The sequence below is a fragment of the Pelmatolapia mariae genome, linkage group LG23 (genome assembly GCF_036321145.2).
Source record: "Pelmatolapia mariae isolate MD_Pm_ZW linkage group LG23, Pm_UMD_F_2, whole genome shotgun sequence".
Classification (NCBI taxonomy): domain Eukaryota; kingdom Metazoa; phylum Chordata; class Actinopteri; order Cichliformes; family Cichlidae; genus Pelmatolapia; species Pelmatolapia mariae.
In genome coordinates this window covers 35,360,304-35,380,889 of record NC_086246.1, presented here as the reverse complement: position 1 = coordinate 35,380,889, position 20,586 = coordinate 35,360,304, and the positions used below count along the sequence as shown (strand labels likewise).

At 39.4% G+C, this 20,586-nt stretch overlaps 1 protein-coding gene across 1 annotated transcript in view; it reads right to left on the bottom strand.

The window, feature by feature from the left end:
* The window catches only part of slc1a7b (solute carrier family 1 member 7b), a 46,834-nt gene that overhangs the window by 17,501 nt on the left and 8,747 nt on the right, over positions 1-20,586 (bottom strand). Inside the window, exons 2-3 of the mRNA XM_063465979.1 lie at positions 3,827-3,906; positions 788-1,003 (exon numbers count right to left, since the gene is read on the bottom strand). Coding sequence (XP_063322049.1) covers positions 788-1,003; positions 3,827-3,906 — 296 coding nt within the window. The remainder of the gene's footprint in view (positions 1-787; positions 1,004-3,826; positions 3,907-20,586) is intronic.

Below are 20,586 nucleotides of genomic sequence, written 5' to 3'. Positions count from 1 at the left end.
CCAAAACACTGCTGTTGAGACAGACGGTGAAGTGTGAACTACAGCAATGGAACTTTTGATTATTTTGGCAGGTGTTTATATGTTTGTGAGAAAGATTCAAAGAAAAGAGCTGGAGTACCTATCGTCCACTAGCTTGCCAGTATTTTTGAGTCTGGCATCCATGCTAAAAGTTGAGATTTCTCTGCCTGTGTTGACTCAGTTTGACTCTTTGTTTACATGAATGAAGTAAAGACCACAGAACAAACCTCGTTCTTAAATCACTGGTTAAACTGAACAGAAATTCACTAGCTGGGCCCACGTCCTCTTTTTAGGCTTGACACCGTTTTAGTAGGTAAAGGTGAATGCTTGGACATGAACTGAGCTGCGGTTTGGGGAAGGCCTCGAAGGGGACTGGCGACGGCTCCCAGGCCTGGCAGATCCCCATGTACTAAATAGGAGTGAAGAAGTTAAAGAATTGAGAACAAGGAGGGAGGGAGGGTGGGGCACATAAACGAGAATGAACAGCTTGCAGAACTGGGGGAACCTATATAGATGACAACCAGAACGAGCGTGTTTGGTGGCCTGGTCCTGCTCCTGAAATTCCGATATATAATCTCCAATCCATGAGATGGCCAACGCACCTTTGTTGGCCATCTCACACAGAACACACAGCACATGCTAAATTCAGCACCTGTAGCAGTAAGTACTTTGTTTCTACTGCCATCAAATGAGTCAAAGTCGCATTTGTGTTTAATTCATGGCCTGGAGATAATTCTTCAGAAAACTTAGACAAATGTTCTAATCTCACCGGATCAGGTCCAGTAGTGCATCTGCAGAACTCATGATGGGTTTGCCGCTGTCCTCGGAGTCCTCTTTTTGCGCTGCACCTCCTGGATGGATGATGGAGACCATGATGATCCCCACAATCACAGCCACAAAGGTGGTCCACAGGTAATACGATACTGTGATCAGACCGAGGCGACTGGAACATTTTGCATCGAGAGCTGCCAGTCCTGACATCAAACTGAAAGAAAAAACAAGAAGTTTGGACTGAATGGATTTTAACCTTTCCACCTCTGAGTTACCTGGATCTGTATACCTGTTTCTAACACTGATGAAATATTCCAGCAATCAAAATTTTAATGGTGTGCAATATAATTTGCTCTTTCTTGCCACAAATAGTATATGTACATAGAACAAAAATGTTCTGGGAGGGTCCTGGATGACCGATGGTTCATTCATGGGTTTGAATTCATCATCTGGCCGTGACTTTCTGTGTGGAGTTAGCATGTCTGTGTGGGTTCTCTCCGGGTACTCTCCAGCTTCCTTACACAGCCCAATCATTCAGTTAGTGGGGTGGGAGTCGCGTTAATTGGGGATTCTAATTTGCCCATAGATGTGACTGTGAGTGTGAATGTGGTCTGTGTCTCTGTTTTAGCCCTTTGACAGACAGGGTGTGCCCTGCCCCTATGGTAGCTGGGTTCCATTCCCCCTGTGACCCTGAATTGGATAAGTGGAAGAAATTGGATGGATGGACCGATTGGTAAATTCAAAACAATACTCTGGTGTGGCATAGAGGTGATTAGATTGTGGCGCTGCTCAGGTGTTACTGAAGCCCAGGTTGCTTTGATTGCAACCTTCAGTTTGCCTATACTTTGTTGGGTTGGGTATTTTTTATTATCTTCTTGGCAATAAACCACAGCTTGGCCAATCAAGCACATCAACAATGTGGTCAGTAAAGAATTTGGTAGTAGTTTTGGTGCTGTGGACAGGTCCTACGTCCTGTGGAAAAGAAAATCATAAATCTTCTCAGCAATGGAAGCACAAAGTGCTCTAAAGTCTTCTGGTAAATATCTGAATTTACTTTGGACTTAATAAAATATAACTTTTCATGACAATCCTCTCAAGGCTGCAGTTATCCCTGTTGCTTGTGCACCTTTTCCTACCACACGTTTCCCTCCCACTCAGCTTTCTATTAATATACTTTCATATTGCATTCTGTGAACAGCCAGACTTTTCAGAAATTTCCTTCTGAACTAGGGGTACACAAGGTATTTATATTCCGAATATGAATTTACTCAAACTCCAAAGTTTTAGCAGCAGCACAAATTTTGTGTTTCATAAATGTTGCCAATTTAGTTTTTAATTTATATTATTTTGTTACATTTCCAAGAGTGAATAACAATAAAAAGCACTTCAGAAGCTTGAAAGCTATTATTGGTAAATACATCAAAATTAAGCTTTGGCAGTGGTGCCACTGGTGGTATTAAAAAATTCTAATATTTTTCTGTGACATTTTTTCCACATTACATGCGAGTACATTTTGATCTAGTACCAATGAAACATGCAACACACAGATAAAAGTATTCGGACAGCAAAGAGCAAAGGACACATAGGAGAAGAGCATCAGGCGGTTGGATGGCTAGTTAAACACTGGACTCCAATGCAGGAAGCTGTGGTTTGTTTTCCAGTTTCATTTCCCTTTAAAACAACGACGGAAGCTCCAAAAGCTACTGATATGGACGGTGATCATTTAGACATATCCTACATACTGAATGTTCAAAGTAAATTCCTCAAAGTAAAAATGTTAGTTTCATCTGTGAAAGCAAACAAAAGAGAAATGTAATGAGACAAATCATTAAAGAACCATCATCAAAACCAAAGATTAAACTACATACAAATTCTCAAAACAAGATTAATGAAGAAACGTTTTGTATTTCTCAGCAAATAAGAAAATAAATGGATGCTTTTAAATTGCATTTTTTCCATGCAAAATCTTATTCAGTGAGCTAGTTTTTTGTCTTGAATAATAAACTGCATTTCCTTACATGGGATGTTTGTTAGTAATTTTACTGGTATATAAACAGATTCATGAGCAAAGCTCCAATAGAGATAGGTTTAGATAAGATGGAGCAGATGAAACAAACTGTAAAGACGTGCAGGCAGCACACTGACATTTTAAAAAAGGAGAATTTTTATGGACATGAGTCTAAAGAGGGCTTTTCTGTGGAGAGAAACATAAAATTTTCACACTCCGTGGATAAAATAATGTACTTTTTTCAAAACCACAGGCTTATCTCAGTGTTATGATAGTAAGATGGGCCCACTTCCAACACATAATTTTTCAACATGAAGGTTACTGGTGTGAAAGAGTGTACTTTAACCCAAACCACAATGACTTTCTAAACCGACCAGACAGCTTTTAGCGTCCACATTCAAAAAGTAACAAGCCGGTGAAAACGAATCTAAAAAGGACGTGACAAAAAAAAGCAGTGAGGTTTATAAACCTGTGCTACTACCACCCCTCCAGGCTTCTGACCTTTATCTTTGGTTTATATTAAAATAGAGGCTAATATTACAGAGCTAAGATAAAGAGAAGCAATAAGCAGGCACTGTGTGAGAACACATTGTGAGAGCTTTGGTGTTAATACTCGATGAGCTAACAAAGAAACAGAGATGAACTGTTCAATCGATGGATCAAGCGCAAATGGAGCTAGGATGAATCAAAGGCAAACAATATTACAAATGACAATTATACTGTCATATACTGTCAGTTTATTGTCCTTGCAGTACAAGTAAGCAGCTGATCAAATTATTTTGCTATTTTTCTATTTACGTGGATTTAAAATTAAGTACAGCCTTATTGCACCTATCATTTTATTTTTATTTTATTTTAGATTCACATTTTTTGTCAAACTTGATTCCAATGTCAATTATCCCAAACCAGCAGAATGTAAATGTACGTATGTCTTAAAAAGCGACTGGATACATTACTGGAAACTTTAGATATGTTAAGTTAAGTAGTGATTTGGGTCATTGTGTTAGAGCTGTACTGACGTGCAGGTACCTGGACACAACGAGCGGGAGAATCAGCATCTTCAGCATCCTCATTAGTAGCTCACCAGGAAACTGAAAGTACTTCACCTCCTGTCAGGGTAAGAGAAGATAAATAATGGTCACATTTTAGGAAGTCTATCAGACAGATTTTTGAAAAGGACCTTATTTCTTTCTCATTATTTCTTAAAAAGAAATAATGAACAGGAGCAGGGCATGACAGTGACGCATAATGAATGATCTTTTGAAGAGTTTAGATGTCTGTTATAAAAAAAATTCAGTTTCATGGACAGAAATGAGACTGGACTATTTTCCTATATTCCTTCGTTGCTAATAAATGGGTACATGTTTAATCTGCATTGTAAACACGTAAAGCATTTTATTCGCTTCCCATTGTGAATGCAATATTTAAAGTAATTAGGTTTACAGTTTTCCAACTTTATCTAAATCATACCTCCATCTCACCCTATCTCTTGCACTCTGTCACACCAGCTCTCTGAATGTCATCCTTCACTATATCTGTAAATCTCGTCTGTGGTGTTGCTCTTTGACTGCTGCCTGGCAGCTCCATCTTCAGTCTTCTTCCTCTGCATGTTCTCCAAACTGTCCTAGCCTTGTGTCTCTAACTTTGTCTCCAAACACCTCAGCCTCAGCATTCCCTCCTTATGTTCTCCTTTCTAATCCAGTCCCTCCTGGTCACTCCCAGCACTCTTAACATCCACCATCATACAGGAAGAAAATACATATCCAGCACAAGCCAATATAAAAAATGTGATGCTGAATTACACTTAAATATTTTAGATTTCCTAGTACAGAAAATCTTTTGATTCATCACTGCCCTTTCCACACCTCTGCAAAGTTGAGAAACAAAATATCATAAGACTTGCAGAAATAGAAAACAACATTTTTTGTCCTTATACTGAGTTTAACAAGCAAAATGGTATATAAAATTTTGATTTTCACAGGAGTAACAATGTGTGGAATTTGAGAAAAAAGTGATCATTTCATCTAAAGGATGGATGTAACACCCTTAGATGAGGGCTGGTTGCAGCAGAATAACAGTGACTCACAGTATCACGTAGCAACCTGTATTGAAAAGTGGTTTGTTTCTGTAAAATTGTAGCGATACATACTATTCAAAAGTAACAAAACAGTATGTGCCCCAGAGCCCAAGCTTGGGCATCATTTAGAGACTCAAATCTCAAAAGACGGGAAACAAATCCAGCACTCACTGATCAAGTGTTCTATTTTTGAATCCTCTCAAGGAGCAGGTGTATGCTGCTTGAATTTCACTCTACTTGGTGAAGCACGCTGACAATAAGCACAAAGAATGAGAGAAAGAACATGGGAGCTTGTATAATGAAAGGATGGAGGTGAATTGGTGAAAGAGAAGCTGGAGAAAGTGTTAAGAGGCACCATCTACAAGCTTATGTCAGTATAGAGAAAAGGGTTCTTCAGGTATTGTCTTTAGGTTCAGTAGTTGGCTAAAAGAGGAGAGCGTAACAAATGCGATCATTTCATAGCAGTTGTAACTGAACACCAAGATTTGTGAATATTTTCTCCCTTCTTTAGACTTTAACCCAGGGTTAGTGCCAGACCATATGAAGTTGATGGGTGGCCACTTGGCTCAAGTCATGCTATGCACAATTATAACCATACATGCACAGTACACCCATAAAATTATGTAGCCACAATTTTAAACAGTCTAAAAACAACTGTCTTAGATTGCAGAGGTAAAGCAGGAAACAAACAGGAGAAACATTTTCCCTGAAAGTGGATCAATGAGTTCACCGGCTAATTGCGAACACAGAATCTCCTCAGCACATTTCTACTTGTTTCATAGTTTTTGAGTAGGTCCATGCTTTAAAAGTAGCTGCACAAACTGATTCTGAGTTATTTTTGGTTTCAAAGAGATATTAGAAGCACTCTGACCTGCATAGGCCTATCCACTCTGTGTCTTCCACGGTTACCAGGACTGCTACAGAAGCACTAAAGTGTTAACTGAAAAACTTGCACGGCTATGACTTTTTACTAGTATGGCTATTTAAGGTTTTCATTAACAAACTATATGAATTAATGCACAGATACTTAATTGGGTGGGCCTAACAACAACACTGCTTTAACCTATTCATATTACAGTGTCCATAAAGAAATTCTGTACATTAATATTAACAGCTGTAGCAGAAAGCTAGCTCTCTTATTCATAAAACTGGCTTGTGTGCCACAATTAGGCAAACTATAACCCTGGTAGCTCTGATGCTAGCGCTTAAAACCCAGCTAGCTGGAGCTGGAATTGAAATGGAATTTTATGATAAAAAAATATATTTTTCTTCCACACTTTGTGTTGCCAAGGCCGATTGACTTTGATGTTGACTTTAGCCTTGAGATGAAATTATGTCCCTGGCTGTAGCAAAAGCTGTGATGTTTGAGTTTTATAATTCCAGCTGAAACAAGGTAGGCGATGAGTATTTTATCAAGGTTGTAAATCCCACAAAGCCTCAGATCTTCTATCGCTTCAGTTGTATATACAGATTTCCCCCCCTAACTGGCAGTTTATTATAACATACTGGAACAACTGTAAGTTCATGACCTGCGATAAATTGATAGCCTGTCCCGGGAGTCCCAGGCTATCAATTTATCGCATGGATGGAAAATGTGATGTTAAAGTGGTCCAGAAAAAGAAAAATCTCACTGTTACCTTTCAATGGTGTTACATTTCTTTGATGTTTACATGGGAAGTTATTAAGCATTAAACAGAGATTTGTTAAATCAGATGGAAAAAAACAGCTGCAGCAGAGCGGGCTTACACATATGGACAGAGTATTAACATGGATGACATACCAGCTTTTGACCTCCAACAGCTTACATTTCTCTGCTTTTCACTGCATATGTTCAGATTTCATTTTATTCGGAAATTACCCCAGTTGGTCAATATAGAAAACATGTAGTCGCTTTCTTGTTTGACCTTTGTTGTCCTCTATTTTTTGAATTTGGATTTCCTTGTTGATTGTAGCCTCCCTTGTGTTTCTCCATGTTCAGTCATCTATTAGTTTTGTTTCTGTGTTTTGTTGCTTCCAGATTTATTTTGTAAGTCTTCTGTCTCTTGTGCTTTCCTTTTATTTTCACTTAAGTAGGCCTTTCATTTCAGCTCTGCATTGTTGCCCCGTGTCTCCACTCTACCAAATTTACTTTCTGCGTGTTCTCTAGATGAATACAGGAGTGCCTTGATATTTTTTATCTTGCTTTTTGGTGTGCCCGGCACAATTTTTTTTTTTGAAAAACCTGTACTGTAATGGACCCAGCACAGGAGATTTTCCTGAGGAGTTTCTTAATGATCACAATGGATGCACTCTTAAAGAAAATACACTGAAAAGCAGTAAGATCATGTTTGTTTCGTATTTTTATAAGACTTAATATCATTCATTCATTCAATCCAGAAAATGCCCTACTCATTAAAGGGCTGCACAGTGATGGCAACAAGAAAGATCAAAAGAAACATTTAATCTATTATTAAACTTAATTGGCTCAAAATGTAAAAGAACCCACCGACCACTTTAATCACACCCTGGATCTTGTTCTGACATGTGACATAGGAACTGAACATTTATACAGTGTTCCCTGAAAACTCTCTTTTGTCTGATTACTTCTTAATAACACTTAAATTTACAATAATTGATTACTCAATAGTAGGTAATACATTTCATTACTGTAGATGTCTTTCTGAAAGCGCAGTAATTACATTTAAGCGTATTTTTCCTCCACTTATCGTGTCAACACAGTACAGAGCTGCTACTTAAACTCTACTCCCACAGAGGTCGATTATCTTGTTAATGGTGTCACATCGACATTGTGCATGACTCTGGATACTGTGGCGCTTCTGTAAAAGAAAGCCTCAAATCACAAGTACTTGACTTCCTGGTATAACTCTCTAATGTGCACCTTATAGCAGATAACCCAAAAGTTAGAGAGGAAATGGCATCTCATTAATTTAGAAGATCTTCATTTAACCTGGAAAAATAGTTTATTGTTCTATATAAAAGCCCTCCTAAAAGGCTAGGACATCTTACTTTTCATTAGTGAAGAAAATAGCAACCCCAGTTTTCTTTTCAACACTGTAGCCAGGCTGACAAAGAATCGGTCTGCTGAGCCAAACTTCCCTTGAACCTTAACTAGTAATGAGCTCACAAATTTCTTCACAAATAAAAATCTAACCAATAGAGAAAAAATGATTCTTAACCATCTCATGGCGGCATCATTACACGCAGATACTTTCAATAACAGTACCACTGATGAGTCTCTCCAATTAATCTTCCTGAGTTAACTTCAGTAATCACTTCCTCCAAACCTTCAGTGTGTCTATTGGACCCCAATCCTACAAGACTGCTCAAAGAAGTCCTGCCATTAATTAAGGCTTAAATATGATTAATAGAGATAGTTTAATCTTAAATATGATCCATCTATCTCTATTAATGGGCTACATATCACAAACCTTTAAGGTTTCAGTAATTAAACCATCACTTGATCCAGCTGTCTCAGTTAATTATACGTCTATACATCTCCAACCTTCCTTTTATCTCAAAGATAGAAAGAGTAGTTTTAAATATAAGTGTCTAATCAAAGACACTTATATTTAAAAAAAAAGAAAAGCATTTTTTTTTTTATCTTTCACAAATCACAAAATCAACACCAACTCTATGATGTGGTGAAAGTGGAGTTCAACTGACTATTACTCAGTTTTATGGAAAGAAATCCCTTCTGATTGACTTTAAGAAACTCCCTAAGCAACATCACTGGTGTGTAAAGTAGACCTTGTTGTTCATTCCTCTCACAGACTTCTATTACTCAATAGACTTGCGTAGGTGGAAGGAATATTTCAACAGGAAAAGAGGTGAGAGTCATGGCTAAGCACAGAGAGGTAAATCTAATATGCAAGTTTTGGGGGACAGTTTGTCGGCAGATCCTGTGGGGTTTTGTGTGTTTGTGAGTCCACCAGGCTTAACACTGGCCCCTGTCCAGTGCAACAGTGGACAGCTGTTCTCTATCAGCTGTGCTGTTTCAGTCCCATGCAGCCAGAGCGCATATCTCCACCCTGTCAAAATGAAACTGGCAGTGGATCAGTTGCTTGACAAAGCTTCTTTCCTCCCAAGTCGTCTCTACGGGCGCAGTGCAGTTTCAAAGCTCTGAACCAGGATCATGCAATTTAAAATATAATTACACTTCATGCACCAGAATATAAAGATCAGTTGAATATGTGCTACACAAGACCTTACATAAAAGTATTTATGTTTTTTTACGTTTTTTTTATTCTCTTCTCATCCCATCATAAATAGAGGGTGGTTTTATCTTGTGTTAAATTAATTGGTTAATGTCCTTTATTAATAATGAGGGTGTTATAACGTTTTCACATACTAAAAACGAGATAAGGTGAAAAAGGTGTATCGTTTATTTATTTTAATGTTAAACATGTGATTGAGGCTTCAATTTTGAAGTTAGAAAATACAAATGGTAATTGAAAAAAGTGAGTCCTTAGAGGTGCTGTACTGGATTCAGAACCACCGGATGTATTATTAGAGCATGAGCACCACAGAGTTTACTGTGTATAATCTGGATTTTTTTTGGCTTTTAAGCTCTGTCTGTTAGATTGTCAATACTTCCACCTTTGTTTTGTACGCCCAGTGTTTCCAGTGTCCACTTAGTCCTCTGTGTATAATAAATAATCCTCTTTTCTCTTTGTCAAAGCATCTGTTATGTTCCTGTGAAGGCTTATGTTGCTTGCTCCTGTTTCTAAAAATAATAATTTGATATAATCTAAAATTAACAATAATATAATATAAAATATGTTTATTCTAAATAATAAATAATAATTCATGAATTCAAATAAATATTAATTTTTAATAATATGACACCTAATCACATATGAATATGAATTAAAGGCCCTTTAAGTTTATGTAAGTCCATCCATCTATCCATCTACCCAAATGACAAGCGCCAGGTAAATTAAATGTGAATGGTATATTGTAGCCATTAAACAAATAATTAAGTTCAGGTACAAATAGAGGGGTCGGCTTAGAAAAAGTGCATAAAACTCAATTTGTGGGTGTGACAATAGCTGACAAAATTTGCTGGAAATGTCACATGTGAAAAATCTGTTACTGTTCTCTACCTTATTTAGACTACTGTGTGGAGACGGGCTTATTTTTATTGTATTTGTATTTAGATGTTCAAAATCGAATAATTAGTCTATCGACTTGTCTGTCTGTCCATCCATTCATTATCTTCCACTTATCTGAAATCAGGTGTGTACAGGACCTTGTGGAGCTCCTTTTGTGAGAGAGACTGTTGACGTGGACAAACAATCTCTGTAATAAATAAATTACTTAAACCAGCCAAACATGATTTCCTCAATCAGCAATGCTTTTCAGTGAGGTGATTACACATTTTTATTACAGGCACAATATCTGTAATCACAGCGTAGACAATTTTCTTCCCTGCAAAGCTTTAGTTTACTATTTTACTTTTATGTTTTTTTGTTTTTAAATTTTTTTGTATACCTTTAGTCTTTTAATTCATTCTCACTACTCTCAACCTAACATCCAGCCACATATTTTCTTTAGGAGTTGGTAGAGACCAGAAACAGTTAAGCAATAATTTGTTTCTTTCAATGTGTAAAAATGCAGCTCTTCGTTTACAAGGTATCCATATGAAATGAAAGGTTGCAGGCGTTCAGTTGTGAAGACTGTCTTCTTGCCAATAGCAATCATGGTCTTTTGTGTTAATTGCTGGATGTTATACATTTAGTCACTCACAAAAAAAATCCAGAAGAGCTGTGGCAGTGCACATTTTCACAGATAGGCTGAAAACAGGGCAGTGACCCCAAGCAAACAGATGCGGTGGCTTTAAAAACAGTCGGTGTCCTGAACTAATCCCACTAGAAATTGGTGGGATGATACAAGGACAACATTTTACAGGAATTATTTATATAGGGAGGCAAACTGACAGGAATACACAGGCTCCAGTACTGCGCTGGAGTGATCTGAGCCCCTCGATCCCCTAGCAATATGATTGTGTTAGTGAGTTAGCCTTGGTCCAGACTCATCACCACCTAATTCCCTAATCATGATCAGATCCAAATATACAAAGTTCTTTATATTAAAAGCATTAAAAAAGCAACACAACTTGATATCTAACCAACCAAATTAAACACATACCATATTAATGTCTCATTTGAGCAAAGCAGCACTTCTTTAGTTATCTGGGGAACAGGGGTACAAGCCAAACTCAAAAATATAACTTAGATCAAGCGCCTCTTTGCAGACATTATTAGATAAGAGTTGGAGTTGAGAATAATAATTCTGAGAGTCAGTCTTAATGATCTATAAAAAGCATTAGCCAGATTGAAATTCATCATAGTTGTTCGTTAAAGATATTAATTTGTTTCATTTAAAAATATTTGGAGGAATAAACGCCTGAAAATATTTTAAACTATCCAAAATACAACTATTAAAAAGAGAAATGAATGGCACTGGAATGGAAGTGTAATATTGTTTTCCAGGGTTAACGGAGGGAGTTCACTGAGGGGGGTTATTGCTGAAAGAGGACAGGAGTCAAGCTATCTGAGTCTAGTGTGGAAGTGCAGCTGAATCCCATATTACAGCATTTATGAATTTATAAAGATAAATAAACCTCTAAATGCAACTTCACTATGCATACTATTCATACTATTCACTGGTCATAGATTCTCCTGCTGCTGATTTGCAACTGTGGGCTTGCTCTTGCTCTTGCTCTTGTTTTGATCTTGATATGGTGTCATTGCTTGTCATTTTGTTAAACCAACCTAGTCATTTTCAGTAAGGTATCTTACCACACTGATTGCACACAAAAATGCGGACCCTGAATTTTTTGGATGAGATTAAACAGTTTCTGTTTGGTGTGTGGAACTGAGGTGAGAAGTGCTACACAGTGGAGCGTTTCTTTAAAGAGGCTTTGAAAATACCTTAAGATGAGCACAAAAAAAAAATCTGATTTCTTAAACATTCCATCTCTCTTTGTATTTCATGTTAACCTTCCCTCTGCAACACTTTGGATCAACTGGAGGTTTTTCAAAGAACTAAAGGGACATTCTTATAATAAAATTTTAAATTAGTCCAACTTTGAGGCAATAATTATATGGACTACGGATGTGTCATAAATAAAAAGATGAGTAACAAAAAGAAAAAACAAACAGAAGAAAACCGTTACCATAAGAAAGTCACTGTGATGTCACCTTTGGAGTGAAAAACTCAATGATTTATTCTTTTCTTCTATATTTTTTCATAGGTAACCTGGGAGTTTGTTCATATAGTACATGCAGACAGTGTGTAGCAATTGATTAGCAGTAGTTAACTATATATTTTAATTCCCTTAGTTGAGTTGTATGAAGCAGCATTAGCTTCTAGCTGGCAGACCAACTACTGTGGAAAGTTGCTGACGTTACACTATGTGACACGAATTGCTGCAGTTTTATTGACTTCAAGGGACAAAAAGGAAAAAATCCTCCTTTTTCTTTTTTTGTTTCTGACATTCCTGCATTGTGAGTTATGTTCAGTGCAAACAGTCTAACTGGCTGCAGAAGTTCATTCATCCATTTTCAAATGCTCATCTGGGTGTAGGTCGCACAGGCAGCAGTCTTAGCCAAAACCTCCCTCTCCATGCTTACCTCTTCCAGCACTTCTGAGGAGAGACTGAGGGATTCCCAAACCAGTGGAAAGATGCAATTTCTTCAGCATCCTGTGTCTGAGCCTAGCCTCAACTAAGAGGCGTCCAGGAGGCACGCTCATCAGATGCCTGAATTAACTCCACTGGCTCCCGAATAACCCAGTTCCTGACCCCATAATGCTTTGTACGCTTCTTGTATCTGCGATCTTATTCTTTTGGTCTCTACCCACAACTCATACCAACAGTTTTTCATTAAAACAACAAAACAAAACAATACAAACACTGTAACTCTGAGAGAGGATGCAACACCCAAAACACTGAGCAGGGGGAAGAGAGCAAAACTAGAGAACTGTTTTTGGAAGGACACATTTCCATAAACAATACAAGCTTCCTTGAAATATTAATGAAGGTCAAGGATTTTCCATTCAGAATAACTGTATTGTTACTAAACACAATTGCATTGTTAGTTTAATTTTCACCTTGTAAGGCTCTGTGTGTACGTGTGTGTGTGTGTGTGTGTGTGTGTGTGTGTGTGTGTGTGTGTGTGTGTGTGTGTGTGTGTGTGTGTGTGTGTGTGCGCGCGTGTGTGTGTGTGCGTGTGTGTGTATGCAGGTGTTTGTGCACGATCATGGCAAAATGTCCATTTGTTCCTGTTGTTGTATTTCTTTTTTGGAGCAGAAAAACTGGATTGCTACTGTATATGTCTGAGTTTTTCTCATATTTTGGCACAAAAATTAAAAGGTGTTGACATGAATAAAAGTTTTTGCAGATGTGTGTACCGTGACCCATTGATATGTAATAAAGTAGTAGTTACTGCAGTTTTTTTTTTTTTTTTTTTTACTGCAGATCTTTCTTTTTTTTTTTTAAATTTTGGTTTAGCAACAAAATTGGCAGTTGCTTGATTGATTGATTCTTGTAAATGTTGTTGCAGTCTTATTTATCATTTCAGGCTGTGCAAAGTTAGTATCTTACTATTTTAAAAGCAAAAACTGTCTAAGTTGTCACAGAAAAGAAAATGCTGCAAAGGTGTGGTGAACAAGAGGCATCCAGCATGCTAAGAAGCTAAAAATGCCAGTACACTATCCATCAACTTATGAAAGTCATGTTTTGCACAGAGTTGATGAATGTAGGGATGGTGTCAGGGGGAGGTGTACAGACAGTGGACTGAGGGTCTGCAGGGCAAAGCGGGTGCATTATGATAGCTAAAGCGCTTTTCTGTTAAGCAGAGAGAGCTTAGTTTGCTGTGTAAGAGCAGGATTAGCACTTGCATACGACCAGCAGAGAAGGTCTGTTGCAGTTCTGCTCATCTTGCACTCAGGCATTAAGGGTCAATGTGCGTATGCCTGCATGTGTGTGTGCATGTGCAGTGAACTGGGCTGTGCAATTTGACAAGTTTCACTAACCAAGTGTGACACAATGAAGCATTAGAGTACAATAAACAGCATTACTGAGAAAAGTTAGTTATAGTTATATATACCAGACATGTTGTTTATGTTTTGTAATACAGCTATGTTGCATATAACTGCATGTTCATATATATATGTATATGTATATATATATATATATATATGTATGTATATATATATATATATATATATATATATATATATATATATATATATATGTATATGTATATGTATATATGTATATATATATGTGTGTGTGTGTGTATATATATATATATATATATATATATATATATATATATATATATATATATATATATATATATATATATATATATATATATATATATGTATATGGATGACAGCTTGATGTCATCCATGTACAGGAGGTGGCTGATACATGCAGAACAGCAGTGGGGACAGAGCATCTCCTTGGTAGATCCCGCACTTGATGGTGACTTGTGCTATGGGCTTGGAGTTGGCCTCTAGTGTTGTACGCCACATCCCCACTGAGTTCCTGATGAAGGCTCTTAGGGTCCTGTTGATCTTGTACAATTCTAGGCATTCCAGTATCCAGCTGTGGGGCATGGAGTCATAGGCCTTCTTGTAATCAATCAATATATTGATAGTGTGGATCAATATATATATATATATATATAAACACCCATCTCGCGCCTGCGGGCGGTTTATCCTTTAAGCTCGGGTCCTCTACCAGAGGCCTGGGAGCTTGAGGGTCCTGCGCAGTATCTTAGCTGTTCCCAGGACTGCGCTCTTCTGGACAGAGATCTCCGATGTTGTTCCCGGGATCTGCTGGAGCCACTCGCCTAGCTTGGGAGTCACCGCACCTAGTGCTCCGATTACCACGGGGACCACCGTTACCTTCACCCTCCACATCCTCTCGAGCTCTTCTCTGAGCTCTTGGTATTTCTCCAGCTTCTCGTGTTCCTTCTTTCTGATGTTGCCGCTACATCAATCACTACGGCTGTCTTCTTCTGTTTGTCCACCACCACTATGTCCGGTTGGTTAGCCACCACCATTTTGTCCGTCTGTATCTGGAAGTCCCACAGGATCTTAGCCCAGTCATTCTCCACCACCCTTGGGGGCGTCTCCCATTTTTTTGACCTCGGAACTTCAAGGCCATACTCGGCACAGATGTTTCTGTATACTATGCCGGCCACTTGGTTATGGCGCTCCATGTATGCCCTGCCTGCTAGCATCGTGCACCCTGCTGTTATGTGCTGGATTGTCTCAGGGGCATCTTTACACAGCCTGCACCTGGGGTCTTGCCTGGTGTGATAGACCCCAGCCTCTATGGATCTTGTGCTCAGTGCTTGTTCCTGTGCTGCCATGATTAGTGCCTCCGTGCTGTCTTTCAGTCCAGCTTTGTCCAGCCACTGGTAGGATTTCTGGATATCAGCCACCTCCTCTATCTGCCGGTGGTACATACCGTGCAGGGGCCTGTCCTTCCATGATGGTTCCTCGCCTTCCTCCTCTTTCTTGGGTTTCTGCTGCCTGAGGTATTCACTGAGCACGCTGTCAGTTGGGGCCATCTTCGTGATGTATTCGTGGATGTTTCTTGTCTCATCCTGGACTGTGCTGCTGACACTCACCAGTCCCCGGCCTCCTTCCTTCCGCTTAGCGTACAGCCTCAGGGTGCTGGACTTGGGGTGAAACCCTCCATGCATGGTCAGGAGCTTTCTTGTCTTTATGTTAGTGGCTTCTATCTCCTCCTTTGGCCAGCCTATTACCCCAGCAGGGTACCTGATCACGGGCAGGGCGTAGGTGTTGATGGCCCGGATCTTGTTCTTACCGTTCAGCTGACTCCTCAGGACTTGCCTGACCCTCTGCAGGTACTTGGTGGTTGCAGCTTTCCTAGTGGCCTCTTCATGGTCCCCATTCGCCTGTGGGATCCCCAGGTACTTGTAACTGTCCTCTATGTCTGCAAAGTTGCCTTCTGGTAGTTCAATCCCCTCAGTTCTGACTACCTTCCCTCTCTTTGTTACCATCCGACTACACTTCTCCAGTCCGAACGACATTCCAATGTCATTACTGTATAGCCTGGTAGTGTGGATCAGTGAATCGATGTCTCGTTCACTCTTGGCATACAGCTTGATGTCATCCATGGAGGTGGCTGACAACCGCTCCGTTTCGTAGTCGGTATCCGTAGCCAGTCTTGTTAATGATCTCACTGAGGGGGTTCAGGCCTATGCAGAACAGCAGTGGGGACAGAGCATCTCCTTGGTAGATCCCGCACTTGATGGTGATTTGTGCTATGGGCTTGGAGTTGGCCTCTAGTGTTGTACGCCACATCCCCACTGAGTTCCTGATGAAGGCTCTTAGGGTCCTGTTGATCTTGTACAATTCTAGGCATTCCAGTATCCAGCTGTGGGGCATTGAGTCATAGGCCTTCTTGTAATCAATCCAGGCTGTGCACAGGTTGGTCAGTCTGGTCTTGCAGTCTCGGCTGACTGTTCAGTCTACCAGTAGCTGGTGCTTTGCGCCTCTGGTATTCTTGCCAATCCCTTTCTGTGCCCTGCTCATGTATTGAATCATGTGCCTGTTCATCTTAGCCAATATGATGCCTGACAGGAGCTTCCATGTAGTACTGAGGCAGGTTATTGGTCGGTAGTTGGATGGGACTGGTCCCTTCTTGGGGTCCTTGGGGATCAGGACCGTCCGACCTTCGGTTAACCATTTCGGGTGTCTCTCGTTAACTAGCAGCTGGTTCATTTGTGCTGCCAGACGCTCGTGGAGTGCAGTCAGCTTCTTCAGCCAGTAGGCGTGAACCATGTCGGGCCCTGGTGCTGTCCAACTCTTCATACTGGAGACCCTTTCTTGGATGTCTGCCACTGTGATGGTTACTGGACCCTGTTCAGGGAGGTCGCTATGGTCTGCCCTCAGATCCACTAGCCACTGAGCATTGCCATTATGGGTTGCGTCCTTCTCCCATATGCTCTTCCAGTATTGCTCCGTCTCCAGCCTTGGTGGTGCTGTTCTCTTATTGTTCCCTTGCCACTGAGAGTACACCTTTGCTGGTTCTGTGGAGAACAGCTGGTTTATTCTCCTGCCTTCTATCTCTCTGGTGTACCTCCTTAAGCGGCTGGCCAAGGCTGTGAGTCTTTGCTTGGCAGTTTCCCAGGCCTCAGGTATGGACAGCTTGTTGTATTTCTTATGCACCTTCTTTGTCGCGCCTTTCTGCAACTCCGTTAGTTGGCTAACCTAAATTATATATATATATATATATATATATATATATATATATATATATATATATGTATGTATGTATGTATTAGGGGTGGGTTTTAATGATCGATTCATCGATTAAAATCGATTCTGGCTTGGATAACGTGAAATCGATTCATTAAAATCCTGAATCGATTTTTTAATATAAATTTATTTTTCCCGAAACGCCAGAATCTCAGGTGAAACCTCACAAAATTTCAACAACCACCAAACAGCTAAGACAGTAAATGAGAGCAGGAACACAGATTCTGCACAAAGATGTAAACACACAGCGCGGACCCGCGGATCAGAATCATTGAGATGTCGCCATTCTCACCTGACGGGCGCTGCAGCTTTAAGCGGCTGCGCGCGCTCCCGCGGACGGCAATCACTTTCTGGCAGACAATCACTTTTTGGCACAACAACTGCACGGACACGGTCGGGGCTGAAAGCCGACAGCTCGCTGATTCTGATCTGTCGGCGGGTCTGCGCTTTGTGTTCACGCCCTTTTTGCGCTGATTCTAAAGCTGCTAGTTTTATCTCTCTCCAAACAATATTGACCGAACCAGCAGCAAAAGAAGATCCAAACTACGCTTCACATAAACATTGTCATGAAATCACTCTGACTTTTACTGTTTTGCTTCCACCACGATAAAATCACACTTCATGCACAGCTCTCTCTCTCTCTCTCTCTGAACAGTTTCCCGTTTTAAAAATCTGTTTTCTGCATTATTCGCTTGCTTGTTACGCACAAGTCTACTGTTGTTTACAGCGCTGTCGGCCGCTGGTTTTTTTTTTCCTTTTACATACTTCCGAAAAGAAAACCTAATTCCTGCCGTTCAATACTGAACAAATTTAAACTTTTTAAAATTATGCAAAATGCAAAACGCTTAGCCGTGTCTCTAATAAAACCGCTGTAACGTCAGAGGTAACGTTCATATGTTCATTAATGGTTTTCTTTCGTTTTTGATGTACTGCAGAATATTTTTATAAAATCCCAGGCCAGGAAAACCACCTTCATGTTTTTATGTGTTTTATCTTCGGCTACTTTGACACAAAGGCATCTGCTGTGATGCTTACACCTTTGATAAAGTCTTGCGTGTGTCAGCTTCCTTTTTATAGATACAAAAATATGTAAATGTACTGATCTGAATTATAATATTTCTGACTGTCAAAATTTCCCAGATTCAAATCGAATTTAATTGAATCGAATCGAATTGAATCGAATCGAATTGAATCGAATCGTGGATCGAATCGATTTGGGACCTTGTGAATCGGAAACGAATCGATTCTAGAAATCAGTGACGATACCCAGCCCTAGTATGTATGTATATATATGTATGTATGTATGTATGTATATATATATATATATATATATATATATATATATGTATGTATGTATATATATATATATGTATGTATGTATGTATGTATGTATATATATATATATATATATATATATATATATATAGATAGATAGATAGATAGATATTAGGGGTGCAACGATACCCGTATCAATATTGAACCGTTCGATACAGTGCTTTCGGTTCGGTATGCATGTGTATCAATACAAACAATACAAAATTTTTAATTTATTTTATCAACTTTTCTTCTGACGATGCTGTCTGTGTTGAGAGCTCAGTGGATCTGCGTTCGACTACTCCGCCTAGGCTGCACTGTCGAGCGCAGATCCACTGAGCGCAGCGCAAGCTAGCAAGACAGAAGCTAAGCTCGTTGCAGCATGGCAAATTGAACCTCCCCCACCCTCATTCAGATCTGGCCTTTGGAACTATTTTGGTCTTCATGTGAAGTATGACCCTGAAGGTAAGCGCGTCATGGACAAAAGTAAAACAGTATGTCGGCTGTGCCACGCAATGCTCAGTTACATGGGTGGGAACTACTGCGTTAGCGCAGTTTGCTCGTTAACGTGTTGACGCTGTCCAGCCCCCCACACGGGGCGATCCGCGGTAGCTCGTTAACGGAGATTTGCCGTGTTGTGACGTTAACGTCATTTCAGATTAACGCTGACAGCACTAGTGGGAACACAATGAATATGACTGCACATTTACGCCGACATCATCCTAGTGTAAAGACAAGTGGAAGCAGACAAAAACAACAAGCACGCATGCTACAAACTTTACCCGAGTCATTTAGACAGCCGTTAGCACATGATTCTCCTTATGGGGACCTGATATGTTTAATATGCTGCTGAGAATATACCCCAGAAGAAGCATATAGTATAGCTTTTATTTTGGAAAGAGCCATTTCTCTGTAATAAACTCTCTTTTCCAAAGATGAGGGATTTCTCCATCAGATATTTTTTTTATTACTTTGTCGTTTCAGCAACATTAGATTTAAAAACTGTACTTTTGAGTTAAAATATATATTTATAATTTTAATAAATGACAAATTAAAAAAGCATGAACATTTTTTTGTATCGAAAAAATATCGAACCGTGACACCAAAGTATTGAAGCGAACCGAACCATGAATTTTATATAGTGTGTGTGTGTATAAAAGCTGGCATGGGATTGGAAAGTTTCCTTTCCAAAATGTGAGCTTGAAAGCTGTGAGTTTGAGAGCTGTAGGTGCTGGAAGCTTCAAAAAGAGCCATTATTTACGGTGGCCCCTAGAGACAAAGCACGTGCAAACTCCAAAACACATGCAAACTCCAAAACACTTGCAAACTCCAAAACACTTGCAAAATCCAAAACACATGCAAACTCCAAAACACTTACAAAATCCAAAACACTTGCAAACTCCAAAACACTTGCAAACTCCAAAACACATGCAAACTCCAAAACACATGCAAAATCCAAAACACATACAAACTCCAAAACACGTACAAACTCCAAAACACATGCAAACTCCAAAACACATGCAAAATACAAAACACATGCAAACTCCAAAACACATGCAAAATACAAAACACGTACAAAATCCAAAACACTTGCAAAATCCAAAACACATGCAAACTCCAAAACACATGCAAACTCCAAATCACAACGGAAGTGCTCCAGGACGCTAGGGGCAGTGTTGAGCTCGATTTGCAAAATAAACGGCAAGTTTGTCTATATGGGCCGGTCTAGTCGCTGTCGCTCTTCCCAGGTTGCCTAGCAACCATGATACTAACCGCTGGAAACGTGTCATACAACTTTGTTTGACAGAAATGAAGGAGAACATATTTTGTTCATTTGTTTGTTTGTTTCTACAAGAGCTTTGTGTGATTTGATAAGTATCTGAGGCTGAGACCACAGGACAGTAAAACATGATTTTTGGGCTTCATTTCTGTACTGAACAGTCATTTAAGATTAGTTAGTAAATAACATTTAGCTAATGTTGTTCATGAGACTAAAGTCATATCACTTTGGTAATGTAAATATAATATGGCCAATATTATAGTTATATTAATCATTATTAGCTATTACAGCAGTGAACATGAACTCTGTGTC